The 20477-nt window shown below is 44.3% G+C and overlaps 1 protein-coding gene across 8 annotated transcripts in view; it reads left to right on the top strand.

Annotated features, from left to right (window-relative positions):
- Positions 1-3480: 3480 nt before the first annotated feature.
- The window catches only part of DDHD1 (DDHD domain containing 1), a 73124-nt gene continuing 56127 nt past the window's right edge, over positions 3481-20477 (top strand). For 4 of the 8 annotated variants that reach the window (XM_065685252.1, XM_065685251.1, XM_065685250.1 and 1 more), the window contains exons 1-2: positions 3482-4290; positions 18986-19162. In XM_065685252.1, the coding sequence (XP_065541324.1) occupies positions 3561-4290; positions 18986-19162 (907 nt within the window). In that variant the 5' untranslated portion in view covers positions 3482-3560. Of the gene's footprint in view, positions 4291-18985; positions 19163-20477 lie in introns of all 8 variants that reach the window. The other 4 variants (XM_065685255.1, XM_065685254.1, XM_065685253.1 and 1 more) reach the window with 2 other exon arrangements.

Here is a 20477-nt window from a genome sequence, read left to right as displayed (position 1 = left end):
TGAGTCCTGTGTCATGCCAGAAACTTCCAAGCTATTCCACACCTATGAGCCAAGAGCTGCTAACAGTAAAAAGGGGAATATACTCCTTTTTTGAGCTCAAATGAGAGAGGTCTGGACTCTCAACTTCATTTATAGCAGCTTACCCCAGCAAAGACCTTCTTCACAAAACTAAAGTAAAAGCTACTGGGAGTCTTTCAGGAGGGGATACAGGCTCTGGAGTTCGCTTTGCCTTTAATAAACCGGTTTTCAGGCCATGTAGGTCTCCAAGACAGCTGTAATGAAGAACATCCACATTGAAACTTTCAGTGGCTCAGCTTGATGATGGTGAATCACTAAGGCTTTCTGTCTATTGTCTACAGAGAGACTGGGCATCAGAACGCAGCATCTGCATTTGGAGAGCAGACATATACTCTCAGAAATGTATATAATAACAAATCAAATAATCTGAAAGAATATATAAAAAAGGTAAAGAACATTTAAAGTGCCCCTTGTTCATGTGAACAGTCTTTCTTTTATCTCAGTCAAGCAACTAAAGGAGGGAGAATTTGAGGAGCATGACATGAAGAAGAGTGAAACACTTGTTGAATGATAAAAGAAGGTGAAATACCCTATGTGTTGACAGAAGTAGGATAAAAAGTGAGATTCTTACAATCTTTGTCTTCAAAGATTCCTTGTCTTCTTGTCTACAAGGTAAGTAACATTCCTTCTTGATTCCCCACTGTGGATAAAAATCTGAGACAAAAATGCCCTCTTTCTCCACCTGAAAAGGTAGAACAAGCACGCACCGAGATCCTGTGGTGGGGACTCATGAATGCTAGCAAATTCTTGGAGCTTTTAGTATTAAAAAGTGTTGCTGATGCATTCAAGGATCTACGTGCAGACCTTCAGCATAAATTTAATGACTCAGGGAAATCACACACCAGCAGAAAACGTTTTTAAAAGCCTCACCTACCCTTCCAGCCTGAACTTAATCTGGCCTCTCTCTGCATTTTTAACACACTCCATTAACAGGATTCCCCAGCTGAAAGCGGATACAAGAGGTAGGGCGCAAACCTATTTTTGGACACACAATGATGTGCAATACACAGAAGTCCCCTTGTTGCTGGAAATTGTAGGATGGAGACAAGCAGAATGTGTAGGAGACAGGAAAATCAAGGAGCACAGTTTTTTCCCCACAACTGACAGTGGGGCTGTGAGAGGGACTTTGATGTAAATCAAAGAGAATGACAGACATTTAGGGGTGGAGGCACACAAAATTGTATGACATTTAACCGATTACTTTTCTTCCTGCATTCTGACTCTACACACACCCAGTAGCTGCCTCTTTTAGGTGGGGTAAAACCCAGCCATCCACCACAGGCCTCCTTTCCTTATTCTTACCTTCGGAAAAAGTGTGCCTGTGTGTGTGTGTGTGTATGTGTGTGTGTGTGTGTGTGTGTGTGTGTATGCGTGTGTGTGTATGCATGAAGGTTGGGGTTGGTGATACAGTCTACACACAGCCACATTCCCCCATCAGGCTGCAGGGTGTATGGCTAAAGGTTTCAGACCAGCGCCCTGACCTGCTGTAACGTGGCTATGAGTAAGGCAGCGGGCATGTTGTACACACAGATGTGCAATGGTGTGGGTATCAGCTCCCTTGCCCTTCGAGGTGTAACTGAGATAGCAGTATCACTCACATACCCTCTCACTGCCTCCTTCCTCCTGGGAATGCTGTGAAATGGGGGGGGGGGGGGGTGTCTCATAAACAGGTGACCCCACCCAAGTAAGCCAGGGTGTGTTTCTGGGAGTCTCTCTCTTTCCCACAGACACAACAACCCACAACCCATGAGAACGGACGGTGTGGGGGTGTGTGTGAACTGGCATCACAGAAGTGATCCATCACTGCCCCTCGCTCAGCTGTAGGGTGTGTGTTGGGATGAGGAGTTGTCTCACACAGGTGTAAAACCCAGGCACCCTCCCTCACCCTTTTTCCTGCTTCAGGTTGCCAGGTGTTTAATTACACAAATATACACCTCAACACCCCCTCCTGTTGATTACAAGATGTGTATTGGCAATGGCAGTGGCTGTTTCTCGCTCACACACACGAACAAACACAGGTGAATCCCAATCCCTCCAATTTTGGGGGGCATTTGGAGGAGTGAGGCTCTCACACAAAGGTGATGCCAGGCTGCTGATTCTCTGTTGGTCTGTGGAGTGTGTATTTGGGATATGCCTCTCACCCCTACACAACTGAGAAATTCTTAGCTGAAGGAAAAAAGGGGTGTCACACCAACAAGTAGAGCTCAAACCTGACCATCTCTTCCTGCTCAGCTATTGGGGTGCTGAGCTGAGGCAGGACATCTCACACAGTGTCACACTGTGTGTGACTGTCTACCTGCAGGGTTTAGTTTAGGATTATCAGCCTGCAGGGTTTCCTTGGAGTGGGGGGTAGGGTTGCATGCACACAGGAGGGATTCCTGTTGCACTGTGGTAGTTGCAGGGTGTGAAACTCCCAGTGCACACAGAGATGAACAAGTTACACCCCTGCTGGGTGTGAGGGTCTGCTTTCCGCCCCGCACCTGAACCCCAGTACTTCCCTGCACACTGCAGTGTTGGCTGGGGATGTCTCTCTTGCATACATGTGTACCCTACTCCTGCTAAGTTACCAGGAGCGTGTGGGGCCTGACACCCACACTTACAGGTCAAAACTCAGGTATCCCCCAGCAGCCTGTAGGGAGCAGCACACACGTACCCACAGACCAACACCAACGATCCCATCGGATAGCAGGAAAAGTGATGAGGGAGTCAGATGGCTCACACAAGGCAAGATGAACGAGTGCTAGAGGCATCACACACAGATACCAGTCCCCCACGGGGCTGCAGGATGTGTTTTCTCTCACACACACATACATCAGGGTGCAAGGTGTGCTTTAAGACCTTCTGTCACCCATATGGGGCCACAGTTTGTGTCTTGTGAGTGCTGGCCATAGCCACAGAGGGCTGCTTCAGGAGTGTCTGCCATAAACACACCAAGCTGTGGTTTGTGTTTCGGGGTGCCCATCACTCACACACCGGGCTGCAGGGTATGTTTCAGTGTGCCTCGTTTACCTGTGAGGCCACTGGGCCTCAGGTTGCTCTTCAGTGCATCGGTTTGTGTGTCTCACCTACCCAGAGGGCTGCAGGCTGTGTTGGTGGGCAACACTCACGGTCACGGGGCAGCAGGCTGGGGTTTGGGGGCTCAGGTTGTAGTCCGAGGCGCTGGTCGTAACGGAGTCAGGGGCTGTGTAGGGGTGCCTCTCTCTCTCACACACACAGAGCTGGGGCTGTGCCTGCGGACACCTCACACACGCAGACGTGGCTGCAGGCTGTGCCCGAGGGCGCCTCACAGCCGGACAGGGTTATAGGACGTGACCCACACTCTCTCACAGGCACCCGGCGCTCGCCCCGCCCCTCTCCTCCCTCCCGCGAGCCCGCACGCCTCGTGCCGACGCCCCGCCCCCGGTAGCGGCGCTGCGCGCGTGAGGGTGCGGCGCCGCCCCCGGGCGGACGGAGCCGGCGGCGGTTGCGGGGCGCCCTGCGGCATGGATTACCCCGGTCCCGCCTCGCGGCGTGGCGCCTGGGACCTGCCCGGCGAGCCCAGCGCCCACGGCGCCGCTCCCTGCGGACAGCCGCTCGGCGGCGAGGAGGAGGAGGAGGAGGAAGCGGCGGCGGCGATGGAGGAGGCGGCGCCGAGCTGCGGCTTGCAGCGTCCCCTCACCCGGCCGTCCCGCAGCCGCCCCGAGCAGCTCTCCGCACCACGGCTCGCCACGTTCTCTACCTCCTCCTCCGAGGGGGAGCTGGATGCGGCGGCCGCTCTGCCGCAGGAGCCGAGCCTGAGCGACGAGGCCGGCGGCGGCGGCGGCGGTTTCGACTCGGCCGAGTCCGGCGCCTCGCTGCGCTACTCCACGGGTACGGGCGGCGAGTACAGCGAGGGCGAGGGAGCGGGGCTCGCGAGCAGCGAGAGCGGCGGCAGCGGTTTCTACCTGGCGGCGGCAGCGCTGCCTGAGAGGAGGCGGCCGGGCGGCGGCCGGCCCCGCTATGAGATGGTGCGGGAGCTGAGCGCCGAGGAGGTGCGCTGGTTCTACCGGGAGGACCGGAAGCCCTGGAAGCCCTTCATCGGTTACGACTCGCTGCGGATCGAGCTGGCCTACCGCGCCCTCGGACCGGAGCCGCGGGAGGGCGAGGCGGCGGCAGTGGAGCCGGTGTGCGTGAGGAGCGGGCTCTATGAGGTGGACGTAGCCAACGCGGAGTGCTACCCTGTTTACTGGAACCGTGAGTGCAGCCGTGGCCCCCTCGGGGACCTGGGGATACGGGTGTGCTCGCACCGAGACCGGCGGGGGAACGGCCGGGCAGCCTCTTGGCTCCTCAACAAGGGACACCGGGCATGCCCCATCCTTACAGAGACCCTTCACTGGGGTCACCCGGTCAACCCTTCATGCCCCTGCAGCACACCCACATAGGTAATGAGGAACCAGACACCGCTTGCTGCCCGTGTGCACTTGAGGATGAGAGATACAGGCACCCTGGGTGCCCATCTCCAACACACACCTGAGAGAGAAGGCACTGAGAATTTCCCTTCCAAGTCTCTGGGATCCTTTGTGTTTGGGGGAATGGTGGCACTGAGCATCCAGCCCTCTCAGGCACTTATAAGGGAAGCAGTGTGGGCATCCCTAAGCATGTGCTTGAGGGAGGGGATACTGGGCCCCCCACCACACACATGCAGGGAGGACGAGGCACTGGGTACCCCTCACCCCCCACCCCCCCCCATGCAGGGTCATGGGGAAAGGATGTACTGGGCACCTTTTCAGCCACTTCAGCTGCAAAAGGAACTGCGTACCTTTCCCTCTCTTGACCTCTTGTGCACATGCACCTGAAGGAGACAGGGATCTGTGCACTCACACCTGGCATACAGAGACGTGGGAAAGGGCATCTTGTTTCTTGACATGTGCAGAAGCAAGTGGGAAGGCACATGACTGAGAAACTTACTGCTTATGCTTCCCTTTTCCTAAACAAAGGGTGAATGAAGCTGGGTATTTCCTTTCAACATTCCCCCTGCTTCCCTCAAGGGTGAATGTTGAAGGCAAATACACCCTTCCTTCAGAAGCAGCAGGGTAGAAACAGCAGTGTGTCCACTGCCTCCCTGCCACACACACACTTCTGATACCTCTTTAGTGAGGAGTGATGGAAGAGATGGCTGATACCTTGTTTCCCCTCTGCTGCCTTTTTCGCCTCTGCTGGGAAAGTGATGATACTGTGCTTCATCTTCCCTTCGCTGCCCCACTGGGAGGGGGCATGAAGTGGAACTTCTCTGCATTGGAGGGGATGCAACAGGTGTCTCGGGTACACACACAGTCCTTACTTCTTACCCTTCCAATAAAGGGAGTTTGCTTCACTCCCTCAACTTCAAAATGAGGTAGTGATGTACCCCTTCTGCCATCCTTCCCCTTGCATTCATGTGTGGAGGAGAGGGGACCTTGGGGAGTAGAGATGAAGGAAAAGTAGGCACCTCAACTCTTCTTCCTTTGGAGAGAATGTCTCCCAGGGTCTTGCTGGGCAAGTGACGTTTACTCTCTTTGAGCAGACAAGCCCTGCTGCTCTTGCTCACCTTCTGTCCTTGAGAACTTGCTTTCCAACTGCATTCCTTCAAGGACAAGGAAAATGCAATGGGGTAGAGTGACAGATGCAGAGTAGCCAAGCAATAGACACTGTCCTGGCATGAATTTGGGAGACAGACAGGCAGCTTTCTCTTGTCTCCTCTGCATATTCTGAGGTTCAGGTGGGAGTCATGAAGGAATAACAAAACTACTTTAGATATTAAAACTAAGGGGTTTGGTTGTTTCCCGTCTGCTTTATCAGTGTCTCTATAGGAGGAATATCCATAAATTACAGTACCACATGGAGCAATTCACTTGTGGTGCAACAATTTGTCTTTCAAATCACTGCCCCAGCAGGCAGATGCTGAGCTCAAGGAGCAAGCACAGGTCTTGGTCCACATGTGTTTTGAGCTAGAGGAGCTTGGGCACAGCTTCTTGAGCAGAAAGTGGAAGTGCTTATCCCTGTCACCACCCTGGAGCCCCTGTGGTTGGTACTTGATGCATCTGCCACATGGTTACTGGAAAGAGATGGTGCAGGTTTTCCAGGGGGTGAGGCAACTGCTGCCATCAGTCCTGTAACTGCTATAGGGAGAGGGGGACAAGTCAGCCGAGCTGTCAGGTGAGGCAGGCTTGCTGCCAGTAATGGGAGCAAGAGGCTGTAGTTGTCAGCAGCGTAAAGGTTTAATTTCTTGACCCTGTGTCTTGTCCATTTTGGAAGCTGATTCAGTCTTATTAAGCCTGAGGAGCAGATGTTTCAAATGGCAGCCTACACTGTGCAGAGATGATTTCTGATGCTTGGAAGGAGAGATTCCCAGAGGTTAACACCAGAAGCAGTGCTAGGCAGGGGAGTAATAAACTCATAGTCCTGAGAAGACTAATGACAGGGATGTTTTCTAGTCCTCAAGCTGCTAAGGGGAGTGCTGAAGTCTTTTCTTATTAGCAAATCTGCACCCTTGCAAGACTAAGATAAACTTTTGGTGTTTCAAAGGTCTGTCAGTGTCTTCTGGTTTAACTCCTCCTTCATTTGCACATTCCCTTGCTTCTGTTCCCTGTGTACTTTTGTCTTTCTCCCATTCTTTCCCAACTGCTTTGTTCAGACCTGAGAAAACAGCAAGGTCAGATCCCAAGGATTCACTCTGATCTGTGCTTTTGAAGGCCTTGGTGTAGCATTTATTATATTCCAAAATTATTTCCACTTGATAGTATATGTATAATTTTGGCTCTAAAGGGTAGCTGCTACATTGGTCTGCTGTAGCATGGAAAGGAGCTGGTGGTGGCAAACCAGATCTCACCCTAGCAAAGCCTAGGACTAGTAAGGGAGAAGAATCTTGCTCTCCATCACACAAGCATGAAGGTATAATGAGCGTACCTGACTTAAAATACTCTGAAGTGCACATTAAAGAGTACAGAAACTGCTCTCCAGTTTTGCTGATTCATGTTTTCGGTTTGGAGCAAAGGTCAAAAGCTGTTGTCTTTGTTGTTCTTGCCTGTTTTGTTGTTCTTTTTCACATGCGTGCCATACTTTAGGGGAAGGCTGCTATCTCTGCTACAATACTGAACATGCTGGCAGTTATTCAGCTATTGTGGCATCTTAATGATAGGCAAATGTTGATTATAGCTTGGCATATACTGAAATATTTTTTCACTCCACATCTTCAGACATCTTAAGCACATCACAGGATTTGTGTAACATCAGGAATATCAGACTGAGTTACAATTTGAGCAGATTAATTACTGAGAATTTTATCCTTACCTTGTGACCTTTGGGATTTATTTAATTAGTATTCTAGAGCTAATAGCATGTCACAAAGAATTGAATGTAGCAAAGGCGGCGCAAGACTACTGAAATTATTAGCATAGGCTTCCAGATAAGTGAGTAACTTGAAGTTGGGCTCATTCTTGTCTTCTGTGGATGTAACAACGGGTGATAATTTATACAAGGGTCTTCTGCTGGCATCTTCTTAGACTACCCAGCTGTTTTCTGCCCTCCCAGTTGAAGAGAGCTGCTTTACAACCATTTTTCTATAGAGTTACTCAGCCTAGTTGTCAAAGTTCTGAGTAATTCTGTTAAATCCATAGCCTGTGGACTTCCAGGTGGCTCTGTCCTGTTCCTTGGCTTGTGACTTTGTTCCATGCAACTATTGCCCTGTCTGGTATTTGCTTTTTTCCCCTTGATTTTGCATGGTTACATTGTCAAGTTACAGAAGTCTATTAAGTAAAATACCTCTTGTTGCATTAAAAAAAAAAAAAAATCAGTAGGACTATCCCTGAGTAAAGATGTAAGATCTGATATAACAGATATTGTATTGATCTTAGCATGGAAATAAATACCTGTGAACACAGAGTGGACCACCGGGTCTTCGTTTTAGAATTTGTATGCTCAGGCTGGAATTAGGCAGCTTTTAAAAACTATTTCAGGTGCCTTTGAGCTGGGACTGAAGTAAATATCCAAGACCCTACTTTTTTTTTTTTTTTTTTGTAAGCTCTCTGTGAGCTGCTTTGTAAACGGGAAGAAGAGGTGGTTGTTGGCACCTTGTGGAAAGCTTCTGCAGGTTGAGCTTGTGCAGAATGAGATCCGAATGCCAGGGCGCTGTTATCTGCCCTCTGAACTTAGAGTTGCTCAAGATTACTGAGAGGTCTTGGAGTATAGTAGTTGATAAGTGGCACCAGATGATTACAAAAGGCTATTTTCTTAGTGGATTTTGTTTTACTGTGGGCTTGTTTTGTTGTAGGATGTAGACATTAGCAGGAAGATACTGAGCCTTTTGTTCCTCAGCCACTGGGGGTTGGTTCTTTGGGCTGCACAGTCAAGGCTAAAAATAAACATTTTGGAGCTGTAAGGTGCTTCTCAGTTGTCTGCCTTGTGCAAGAGAATTGGGTGCTTGTGTCTTCCCTGGAGGTGACAGCATAAATTTGTATGTTGACACTCTACAGGCTGGCAACCCCAAACCCATCTTGAGGCCCCACTAAAACTTTTGCCTGGCCATTTTAATCAATGTCTGATATTGCTTCTGAGTCTGTGTTTAGTTTATGGGGTTTGGTTTGTATTCTGGAACAGAAACAGTATTAAAACAGATACATGAGGAAAGTGATAAAGCATGCTTGTAGCCTGCATTTGTTTGTTCTTAGCAGTAGAGCACATTTTTAGTGACTTTACACCTGCTTAGAGCATTGCTTTTGGTATTGTTAGACAGTCTTTGAAGTTGTCTGGCACAGTTTTGTTTATGTAGAGGACCTTTGATTGAAGGCTGAATTCCTGCATACTATTATCTTGCTTTTCTCTCCAGGTACGTTGTTATTTTGCTGATAAAATACTGCTAATTTACTTGGCAAGATGAAGTGTTGCTTTTGCTATTCAAAATATTTCTTGGGTTTTACTTTTTTGCTTCTGCTCTTACCATATGACCCTTCCAAAAGTATCTTGTAGCTTAGTTTTGGCCAACTCCTTCCTCATCAGAAGGCCTAATGCATATCAATGGAACGATTTTTAGATTTGCAGTACTCCATTGTATTAAGTCACAAATTAAATTTGTTCGTATGTATGTTCTGGTTATGTTTATGGTCTCTTGTACATTTTCTTCTTTCAGTAGAAGGAACTTGTGACATTTAGGATGCTTTTACTAGACCACGTAGGGGAGGTGTCAGCACTCTGATGTATCTGTGAGGGAGAGTTTCTTCTGTGTCCTCAGCTTTTATGTTTGGTTTACAAGCATTTCTTAAGCAAAATGAATTTGTTGTCTTACTCCTGTAAAGGATACCAGAATCACAGAATCACTCTCCAGTGGATGGTGTCAGCTACAGCAGAGTAGCTAAGGATGGACTTTGCTTAGGAAGCGAGTTGTGCTTGCCCTTCAGTGTGGTCTAACACATTTCCTGCTGGATGTGGTCAACACAAAGGCAGAGATGCAGGGAATACTTGGTTTACAAGTTGTGGGTGACGGGATGTTATCCACTGTAGCTGAGAAAGCAGAAAATGTTTGTAGGATGAGAAGGATCAGGATTTCTGTTCTGACTTAATTCATGTTTGAATACTGATTTGTCTGGCAGTGTCAAAGAAATAGAACGGGATGTAATTTGGAGGTGACAGCTAGATTGAAGGTAGATGACAGGTGAATTTCTGCATGTGTGTGTGGGGGAGATGCTGTCTAGGGAAAAAAAATGATATGACGGCAAAGAGAGACCTGTGCAAAACTCCTTTTTGCTCTGAGGAGTTCAACAAGATCTGTAAGAGCTGACATTGTGAGTTAGTAAGCAGAAGGACTAAACAAAAGTGCAAGAAATTAAAATAAGCATGATAAATTCTCTTAGTGGTTTCTCTAAGGTTAAAAAAAAGTGGAAACAAAGTAGTAGATTTGAATGTTGGCCAGAGAAAAGGTCACTAGTGTGGTATGAACTGTTTGGGTGGGTTACCAGTAGCTGAAGTCGGTCTAGAGTGTGCCTTGTGTGGAGCTGGAGAGGAAAAGCTCCAGAGACTGTAAGTGTTGTAGGTAGCATGTTTAGTAAGTGGTGGGATGAAGGGAATATGAGGTGCTACTGGGATCTGAGGCAGTGATATTTAAGATGAAAGAAACTAAAATCATGAATTAAATCTCTTTTCATCTCAGAATACAGGAAAGCCATATTGGGTAAAAAACTTGGAGGAAAACGTGAAATCTGGGGATGAAAGTGTGGGGGAATCAGAAGTTGGGGTGAAGTAGATGGAAAAAGGAAGTGAGGTTAGGAGAGTGCAGAAAAAAAGTCCCTGCAGAGGAGAAGGAAGAAGAGGTTGTTGTGTCCTTGGATATCTTCATCTTGGTCATTTGTGGTAGGTCTGAGGCATGCACAGGAAAACTCTTGATGTTTATTATAGAAGAGATACTCCTGTGTAGGAACCTACTTGCTTAAGGAGTATGTACATGACCATTGCTGCTCAGTGCTGGTGAGAGCTTGCTAACAAAGACCTGTTGATGAGCACCTACCAGGAGAGCGCACACACTGAGCAGAGGGTGTGATTGTGCAAATGTCCTGTGACTTTCAATGGGATTTGAGCACATGCTTACCTTTTAGGGGGTACTCACATGTTTGTCATGTGGCATGGCTGCTCTTTTGTGGGTTGGTTTAGTTTTCACATAACACAGTTTCAAAAAACACAAGTTTCTCCCCATGACAAAATAGCTGATAAAGTACTGGCTTCTACAGCTTACAAACCCCAGAAGCCAATGCTAGGTGGTGGAAGTGCTTCACTTTAGTGTACTAGTATTGAAATTTGGTAAGCAATTTTAAGAATTCAATAAAATTGAAGCTGTAAATGTAAAACTGCATCTCTGTTTCATGTTTCCACAGTCTGAGGTTTTTTGATGAGCATTTCCTGCTCATCATTGGCATGGCTAATAAGGTAAGCTTTAGGATTTTGACTTAGAACATGAAGTTCAGGTCTGTGTAAAGAGCAGTTGTAGAGGTGTTAATTGAACTACTATTTTAAACCAGCAAAATCCTAGTTGAAAAACGGTATGCGCTATCTTTTGGGGTAATATGTAGCAATTGAGATGAGAGAAGACTTTGAGGGTGTTCATCTCTTTTTGAGGGGTTCCTTCTGTTTGAGGGATTCTGTTTGACATCTGAACCAGCCCCAAAGATCAGTGTTTTATTATCCTTTTGGATTGCTTGGTTCATAATGTAAACCGATTAAAAATGGTTCGGGGAAAAATATTCAAGCTCTTGCTTTAATACTTCAGGCAGTCTTGGGAAACAGGCAATTTCATATTTGCAGTGGAGCAAAACATGTGTTCCTCCAAATGCAGAGGCTTGAGTGTAGCTGTTCTTACAGATCAGAGTCTGGAAAGAATGTGCTTGGTCTCTGTGAAACTCAAAAGTAGCATCCACCTGTATTTTTTTAAATTGCTTCAGCAATGCAATTTAGAATTACTTGATGCAACATAATATCCTTTACTGCTCAGTGAATTAAATCTCTTTTCATCTCAGAATTAAAAAAAAAAAAAGGCTGCCTCTGTAATTTCATGTAGCTCTGTTAAGTTTTCTGAGGCCAGGATTTCACCCTTTAACTCCTCTTCAGGTTATGTTGTTCCTTTTGAAAGAGCAGAATGAGATTTCATGTTTGTGTTTGTTAAACAAAGGAAAGTCATCCAGGCTGTGCTTAAATGAGTGGCTTCATTTATTGGAGTGTTAGTAATTTGCTCTATTTTGAAATAATATGTTGAGTAATAGCTAGAAAGCTGTGTTAACATTAAGCTATTAAAGAAAATATAAAAAAGTCTGTTATGTTACTGAGCAAACATGAAATAATCATATTGTAGAATGGTTTGGGTTGGAAGGGACTTTAAAGCTCATCCAGTTCCAACTCCCTGCCATGGGCAGGGACACCTTCCACTGGACCAGGTTGCTCCAAGCCCCGTCCAACCTGGCCTTGAACACTGCCAGGGATGGGACAACCACAGCTTCTCTGGGCAACCTGTGCCAGTGTTAGTTTGGGGTTATTTTATTATAACATCTGTTCACCCAGCATGCGTGATCACTGACAGTTAAAACATAGGAATATTTAATCTCATGATCAGTTTCTGTAACCACCTAGTTTCATAATAAAGCTTCCTGACCTCATGAGTTTTTCTTTCCTTTTTTTCCTTTACAAACCCAGCCATGAGGGAACTAAGTAAGAGGAACAGATCTTGTCCTGCAAACTGCATGCTGTGCATTTGTATTGGCAAAAATAGAATCTGCAAATCATTATTGCTGTAGAGCCCTTTGTAGCCATAGCTGCCAGGTGGATAGGAGGAACACTGATGCAGAGGTTCAGTAATACCCATCCTTATACTTAGTGATGTTTGCACTAGTGCAAAGTCTTAAAGGCTGTCCAGGAGTTAATATACCCAAAATATAATTTTAGGCCTGGTACAACAGGAATGGATAGCAAATTTTTAAAAGCCTCTAGCAGTACCCTTGTTGTTGTGGAATACATTTATTTCAGTGGCTTTTGTCAACACACAAGTTCTTGTATGTATTGTGGTTGGTAGGAATGCTGTGCTCCAAGATGTATGATACTCATCATTTTTTAGCATGCCTTTGGCATGTGCCGGGGGAAGACTGGTTTTGCCCTGGATTTTTTTCGCTTGGTAAGTGTGTGGGCACTTCATTATTTGAGTTAACTTTCAGCTTCAGATATCACATCTGGTAAGCTTCGTGGTTACCTTCAGCTTGTGCAGATGTTATCTTCACATGCTGAAAATTGTTTGCAACTGTTGTAATAAGGAAGTGAAATTTAAGGAACAGAAGTTACTGCACTGAAAAGCAGGAATCTGAAATGACTACCCTGAAAAGCATCTTGAGCCAATGGCATTTTAGGAACTTGTGTTTCTTGTCCAACCTCTTGGCTTTGGTCTTGGAGAGTTAGGAAAGTGGGGTTGTGAATCTCAACAAAACAGCAGCTTTAGTTTATATTTCTGCACTTGCAAATATTATATTAAACTTTTAGATCTCATTTGTGGGTGAATTGTTAAAGCTGTCTTGAGACTGATGAGTGAATAGTGCCAGAAATGCCTTAACTTTGCCATCAAGCCTTTTGAACAGGGCCTCCACTTTGAAGCAATGGGGCTCCCTTGAATCCCTTTGAATCTTGCTCCCTTATGATTTTATTCCATCTTCAAGTTGCATGGTAGCTGCTGCTGGTATTTCTGAAGCAGACCTCCTTTTGGCTGCTTGTTTAAGCTCTGTTTCTAATCTTTAGTAATTATCTCTGTTCCATCTTAGTTTTGCAGCAGTTTCCTGATGTTGAATCAAGTAAGGTGAAAGATGGTTATGTGAGCCACACTTTGAGCTATACAATATTTGCATTTAGGTATACATCATTTGAACCAATGTGGTGGCAGGAAACAAATGATAGCATTGCTGTAGTAGCACAAGAAGAAATATTAAGGCAAATTCTACTCAGTTATTACTTTTCATACTGTGTTCTGACGGATTAGTTAGCTATTTGTGCAGTTTATATTGGGTATGATCACACAGTTTAAAGATCCTCACAAAAAGGGAATATACATATATAAAATACCATACATGTGTATACTACATGTTGCATGCAGTTTTTATTTTAGCATAATTTTTGTTATTCAGAGGATTTAGGTAATTATCATAATGCAAATCACTCATGTTCTTGTCTCATCACATTAATTACAGCACTTGTTTTCTTATTATGTGAATTTTCAGGGGAAAAAAGACCTTTTTCTGTGTAAAAATAAATCCTTTATTGCAGTCTAGATCTCTTAAACTAATTTTCTCCAAAAGTGGTAAAATATGTATGACCAATTAAAATAAAGTGTCTTTCATTAGCTTCTAATTCCTGTCATTCAAACTTATTTAGGAATTCCTATTGCATAAATAAACCATGCAAGTGTACAGCTGGCCAGATATGCTGTTATCTTTTGGTCTGAAGCACTGCCAATTGCAGATAATATGGTGTAAGACTTAAGGCAGTGAAAAAATAAAGGGAAATCCTTTCCTAGGGATCAAGATTATAGGGACAAAGATAAATAATGCTTTGTGTTTATAGATTTGGAAGAAAAAAAAGTTAAATTACAACATGATCTAGGTATCAGTGTATTTAACTCTCCTGTAAAACAAAAATAACTGGAAGAATGTAGTTTAAGCTTTCTAAAATCATCTGAATATCCAGGAGATATATGAATTTTTTGAAGGTAGATGGGAGTGAGAGAAATTGGGTCCTAAAATGGCAATTTGGGTTCATCACTTTTTAATGGTGATTACTCTAATAATTTGCATCAAGCTCTCTTGATGAATCTTATATTTTTGATGAATACCAGCACGTGTCCAAGATTAAGCAGAGAAATTGTGTTTAGGAAGGTGTAAGTAAGAGTAATGCATTAATCTTTCCTGTAATCAAGAGATTATACTGAAAAATCTTTGCTTATGTTGCAGTTGCCTCATTTCCCCACCAGTCCAGGGTATTCAGTGTAATATACTTCTCTTTCTTCATAACTGAAATGGCACTTGCTTTTGGAATTGGTGACTTTTAATATCAGTAGGTTGTCATAATTATTGTGGTTGGAGTTCAAGTTTGACTTGGACCGAAATCCACCATGACATGTTTCTAATAAAATAGAATCATAGAATGGTTTGGGTTGGAAAGGACCTTAAGATCATCAAGGTCTAACCCCCCTGCCATGGGCAGGGAAACCTCACATTAAACCATGTCACCCAAGGCTCTGTCCAACCTGGCCTTGAACGCCACCAGGGATGGAGCATTCACAACTTCCTTGGGCTGCCCATTCCAGTGCCTCACCACCCTTGTAGTAAAGAACTTCTTCCTTATGTCTAACCTAGACTTCCGCTGTTTAAGTTTGAACCTGTTACTCCTTGTCTATTGCTACAGTCCCTAATGAAGAGTCCATTCAGAGCTAACATTGCTCTGTTTTGAAAATACTGATGTTAATTGGAAAGTATTCTTTCCCAATTTACCAAGCCTCTTCTCTCATGGGAAAGATAAAACGGTTCTTTGTGAGCTGTGATCAGAAATTTGTTTCAGCTCTGAAAGACACTCTTCAGGTTTCTTAAGATCAAACTGTGCTTCTGATGGAAGGAAATGTCATTTACTTGTTTCCTTTATCAGGTGGTTTTCGATTGAGGTTTCCCAGCAACACAGTGATCAAATCTGCCATCCAGCTGGCAATGTGAAATAAGACAGGCTTGTAGACCAGCGCACTGTGGCTGCACACATCGTGTACAGCAGTTCAAAGGAGGGGACAAAAAAACCCAGCATTTGGGTCCCCCTAAAATGCCACTGAGCTTTGAAAAACAGAATTCCCTCACTCAAGTTTGAAATCCCCAGTTTGGAAACAAAAGTTCCATAGTAATCTGTCTTTTGATCTGAAAGTGATATATTTCCATATAAATGCCCTTTCCAGACCCAGAGACAGATATATGAGTTTATTCGCGAACTAAATTATCCTGTAAAGACTTTACAATAATTTTATTTCAAACATGCCAGTTTTTCCTGGCTGAACCTTTGTGGAAAAGGCAGTGCCCATTTAATGTTTGAGTGCTACAGTCTACCCTTGTAAAGAACCACTATGGGGAAGTTTCTCTCAGGCAAAAAGAGCCTGAAAATGCTTATTTTAATGCTTTATATTTAGAATTTTAGAAATCTGTAGGTGGAAATGCCAACGTGAAGGTCTTAAAGCCCTTCAAAACTGAAAAAGAGGTGTCTTGTGTTCATTTAGTTTGGAGTACAAAATAGTATTCATATTATTTGAAAAAAAATATCTTTTTATGGATTCAGTGAATGGACTGTCATCAGAACGCCTAGTCAAGAATTAAGGAATTGCCTACAGATTTTCCCAGTGAGGATTAACATCTGACGTAGTTGTGTCATTGCTTCAGCCACAATGGGATCCTTTATCTACGCTCACATATTTGTGCATTTCATTTCTTCCTGCAGACAGTGCTTTGTTTGTAAGGGCAGCCTAACTGGATCTGTGTGTATTAGCTCTGCTGTAAAATGCAGATATCTGACAGGTGTGAAATGTGGGGGTGTACAACAAAGCTTTAGAGAAGGGTGTGATGAGAGGCTACTGTATATGGTGACAACTAGCATCGCTGTGGTTAACTTTCATTTCATGAAAACTAAATATGTGTTTCACGCTTCATTGATGGGTTGTAGACTTCAAAGTTAGCTTAAATTTTCATAGACAGGTGAATCTATGTTATAGTGACTATTAATTTCTGCAGTTTAAAGCCATTCAGACCTTTTGTTCTTCTGATATGTTTGGGAGTAATTTTCATTAAATAACCATGCCCATTGAATACTCCAACCTCTTTATTCATCTGAGGGATCATCAACAGACAAAACATTAGAAATTCAGTGCCTAACAATTGGCTCTTATCTGGAATGGCTATTTTACCAGTGCAAACAGAAACTGAATGGCAGAACTGGGTCTTGCACTTCCGTCTGCATTTTGGACGGACCAACAAGACCCAAATTGTGTTCTACACAGGCAGAGCTGAGGATCCAGGAGGATCAAAAAGTTTGGATGGGGCTTTGGGTGACTTGGAAGGTATGAGCCAGCATGGCAGATGCCTGCCAAAGAAATCTGGAATCTGCAAGAAGTTGGGATGAGAGAGGCTGGCGGTGCTTGTAGCTACTGTTTTGGGAAATTCACTCTCTGCTTTGTGCCACGTGTGCACAGAGGCACTGTTTTAGAAGATTGCCTGCAAGGTTCCCAGTCGAGAGAACGCTTGGGTAACCGGGCAGGCATGTGTGCCAGCACCAAGTGAGGGAAGTTCAGTGGTAATATGGGCTCTTAGCTCCAGGTCATCTGCTTCCGGCATCTGCGTCCCTCCCTGCTGAGCTTCACTGCTGTTGACCTTTCCTCGCTGATTGCTTCAGGCTGTTTCAGGCACAGCTTGAGGATGCCATCACCTGCAAGCATGCCCTCCTTCTGTTATAAACATGGGGTGCTAAAAGCTTATCCTGGTACTGTGTACATGGTGTTTTTCTGTAAACCTGTTATGGGAAAGGTTTTAAAATAGGCTTTGGATCACTTTGTTAACTCACCCTGTAGGGAGGTTATTGCAAGGAGATTTTCCTTTTACTTTCATAGCTTGTAGGTGAAATGACCTGAGGGATGAAGAATTCAGAGTAGTTCAGAGGTTTGAAGTAAATTATGGAGGTGCTTGCAATTCTCTGTTACCTTCTTACCTGCAAGCAGTATGAAAAACACTTCTGGTGTATACTAGTGTCCACAGGAGCGATGAGCAGTAGTGTCATGCCTGCAGTGGAGAGCAGTGCAAAGATTTCTGATCTGCTGTCAAGTTTAGTGGGACATGCCCAGTCCTGGTGTGATGCTCGGTGCTCTGTGAAACAGATGATTCCACAACCTGAGCTAGTGGCTGTGCTAACAGTGGTGTGCCTGGGCTAAAAACCACTGCCCTTGGCTGGGTCACCTTGCTCAGCTGAATTTTGTACTGGTCTGGGGATAGATCAGTAACTCTAAAATCTCCGTGCTCTCTATAGTTTCCTGTTTGGTTTTTTTTAACCTATTGTAGTTTACTGTTTCTTTGCAGCTATTGTTTCTTTCCCAAGCTCTCCTTACCAGCTTTTTTCTCTTTTCCAGGGAGGGAAAATAGAGATATTGGAGTAGCAAAGTCTATTTCTCAACCTCCCCCCCCCCCCCCCCCCCCATCTCCTTTTTGAGCCTCTTCTTTTGTGGTTGAATTCTTAGCTACTTTGGAGAGCTAAACTTCTGCAGGAATCTGCGCACATGCAGCATTTGCGTTTACATGAGTCTCTATCCATCTGCAATGTACAGCAGCACGTATTAGTGGGCATTTGGAGCTCCATGGTCCCGCTGCTCTGGTTCTCAGCAGACCTTTATCTGCGCTGTTCTCATGAGGCTGGAGGTTGGGGTCTTGGGGTTACAGGCATGTGGAGCACAGGCACACATGGTATTTCTCCTTCTTTCTTTTCCAGATGTAGGAGAGATTCTGAGCTGAGCTACAATGGATGTTATTGTCTCAGTTTGCTTGCAGGGATGGGTATAAGAGGAGAATTCTTGCTCCCTACAGCCCCCGTAGTTAGTGTGGGTATCAAGCGCAGTTTGATGAAGAATAAGCACCAGGATACATTTTTCATAAGCTTGTCTTTTGTCACGTGGACAGCAAGCACTGGGCACCCAGGTTCCTCATTTGGAGTGCCAAAACTGAAACTAGAATGGCGGTGACTGAAAACAGCCCTTGTGAAAGACTAATTTTAGTAGAAAGAACCCTTTCATCTTTAAATTCGCCCTTTGTGCTAATTGGTGTGTAATTTGGGTTATTGTAAGTGCAGTTCCTAAAGGAAACAAGGCCCTGTGCAGTCAGGTTGAGCTTGAGGGGTTTTGTATTTCCTCCTCATTCTGCATTCTCTTGATAACAACTGTTGGTTTCAAGTTATCAGTCAAATTTTATAGAGCAGCATGAGTCTCACAAAGTTCCTAATTTTTTGGAAACTCAAGGCAACAAGGAAGAGAGGAGTGTTTCCTATTAAAGCTGGACTGTTGTTTGAACTTAATAAATTTTATAGAATCTGCATCTTTCTGTCCATCGCTCACATCCTGATACACACTCTGAAGGTTTGTCCCATTAGCTCAGGTGTTAACAGATTAACGCTTATTTCACTACTCATTTCAGCCCAATGGAAAAGGTGGTGGTGCCTGGTCAAGGGATTTTTGGTTACCTTGTTAGATGTCCCAGCAGCAGGAATGTAACTTTCCATCAAAACACCAAACAGAATTCCCTTTTCCTGTAATTCCCTTTCCCTTTTATCTGCTGTTAATTTGGTTTTGTTGCATTGAAAAAAAACATAATTAAAAAATACTTCTTTTGATTTTTAGAATCAGAAAAGATCCCTGTGATGCGTGGACAGTGGTTTATTGATGGCACATGGCAACCTCTGGAAGAGGAGGAAGGTAACTTAATAGAACAAGAGCATCTCAACTGCTTCAAAGGCCAGCAACTGCAGGAGAGCTTTGATATAGAAGATCAGGCAAAACCTGTTGACAGGACGGAGGGTAAGATTGTTTAGATTACTGCTTTAATAATACACTCCCTGGACAGTTGTGGTCTGGTTTTCTTAATGTGATCTGTTTTCCATCCTACATGGTGGAGAGCACTGTTATAGGCATCAGTTTGCTCTCCCGTTGTTCAGCATATCTTGATGTTGTAGATTTTCCTGCTGCAACACATTTGATGAACACTGTAAAAATGATACTAATGGCTGGAGAACTTGTTCCCATTTTGCTTCCTACCTTTTGTCTGTGTTTGAAATCTCACTTCAAACTGAAATCTCTTGATGGTATAAGAAGAGTCAATGTCCAAATGCAAACTGGGTGTTAGCTGTCTGGCCAGCATTCCTAATGCCGCCCTAAAGGGAGTAGCAGTTTTACAGATCACATTTCATTTTCTGTTCTTGTTCAGTCTGTGAATTTATTAAAGTAGTTTTCAACTATGACAAATCTTGGGGCATTTTTATTCTGTTATGGGAGTCCTTATATTTTAGTGACTAGGCTGAGCACATTCAGTTAGTGTTCCTGGAAATCTCAGTCAAATACATTTAAGGTTTTTAAGAACAACCTTCTGAGATTACTGATGTATTATTTAATAGACACAGTTGTATTGGTTGCTCAGGGTAAGCATAGCACAGCAGAAGTTCAGTATTTTTGACTTTCCCACTTCCCTTTTGTTTGTTGATTTTCACTTGGTGAACAATCTACAAACCAAGAGCTGCAAGTACAGAGCCTCACAATTGTTCTGGTTGTGTTATGCTTTATAAAGCAACTTTAGTTTTAAACTCTTGAAACTGCAGCTTTGTACAAAGCAGTTACAGAGTGTAGGTGTGGCTGGGATTTGGCCATGAGTATGGTGAGTGAACTATATGACCACACAAATAAAAGCTTGTTAATAGACTGAGAGCAAGGCAGCATTCAAGGTACTTTTATAATTACTGTAAAGAAAACCAGAATATAATTTTCTGACTTAGATAGATTTTTCAACAATACAGGCAGTGGTTAAGTTTCTAACTCCTTTCAAAGCTAGAAAAAATCTGTGAATATTTATTTTCTTTATCTGCTACTTTAAAAGAACTTTTCTGCTGGCTAAGCCTGCAGTGCAGTCTTCTGCTTTAACAGCTCTGTCAGGTAGGTGCATAAAATGGTGTGACAGTACAATTCCCTTTTGAAAGGCATGTTTTCCCTGTATTTCTATCTGCTTGTACTGATCTCTTGTTTCAGTGTACTGGTGCAAAGCTCAGCTTTGGTAGTACAGCTGCACACTCACTGAGAGCGGTGCTGTTTGCAGTAGTGTATATGGCAAGCACATCTTTATGGC

Source organism: Lathamus discolor, chromosome 6 (assembly GCF_037157495.1).
Source record: "Lathamus discolor isolate bLatDis1 chromosome 6, bLatDis1.hap1, whole genome shotgun sequence".
Taxonomy (NCBI): domain Eukaryota; kingdom Metazoa; phylum Chordata; class Aves; order Psittaciformes; family Psittacidae; genus Lathamus; species Lathamus discolor.
Note: the sequence above shows the minus strand (reverse complement) of the source record. Positions and strands in the feature narration are given on the sequence as shown.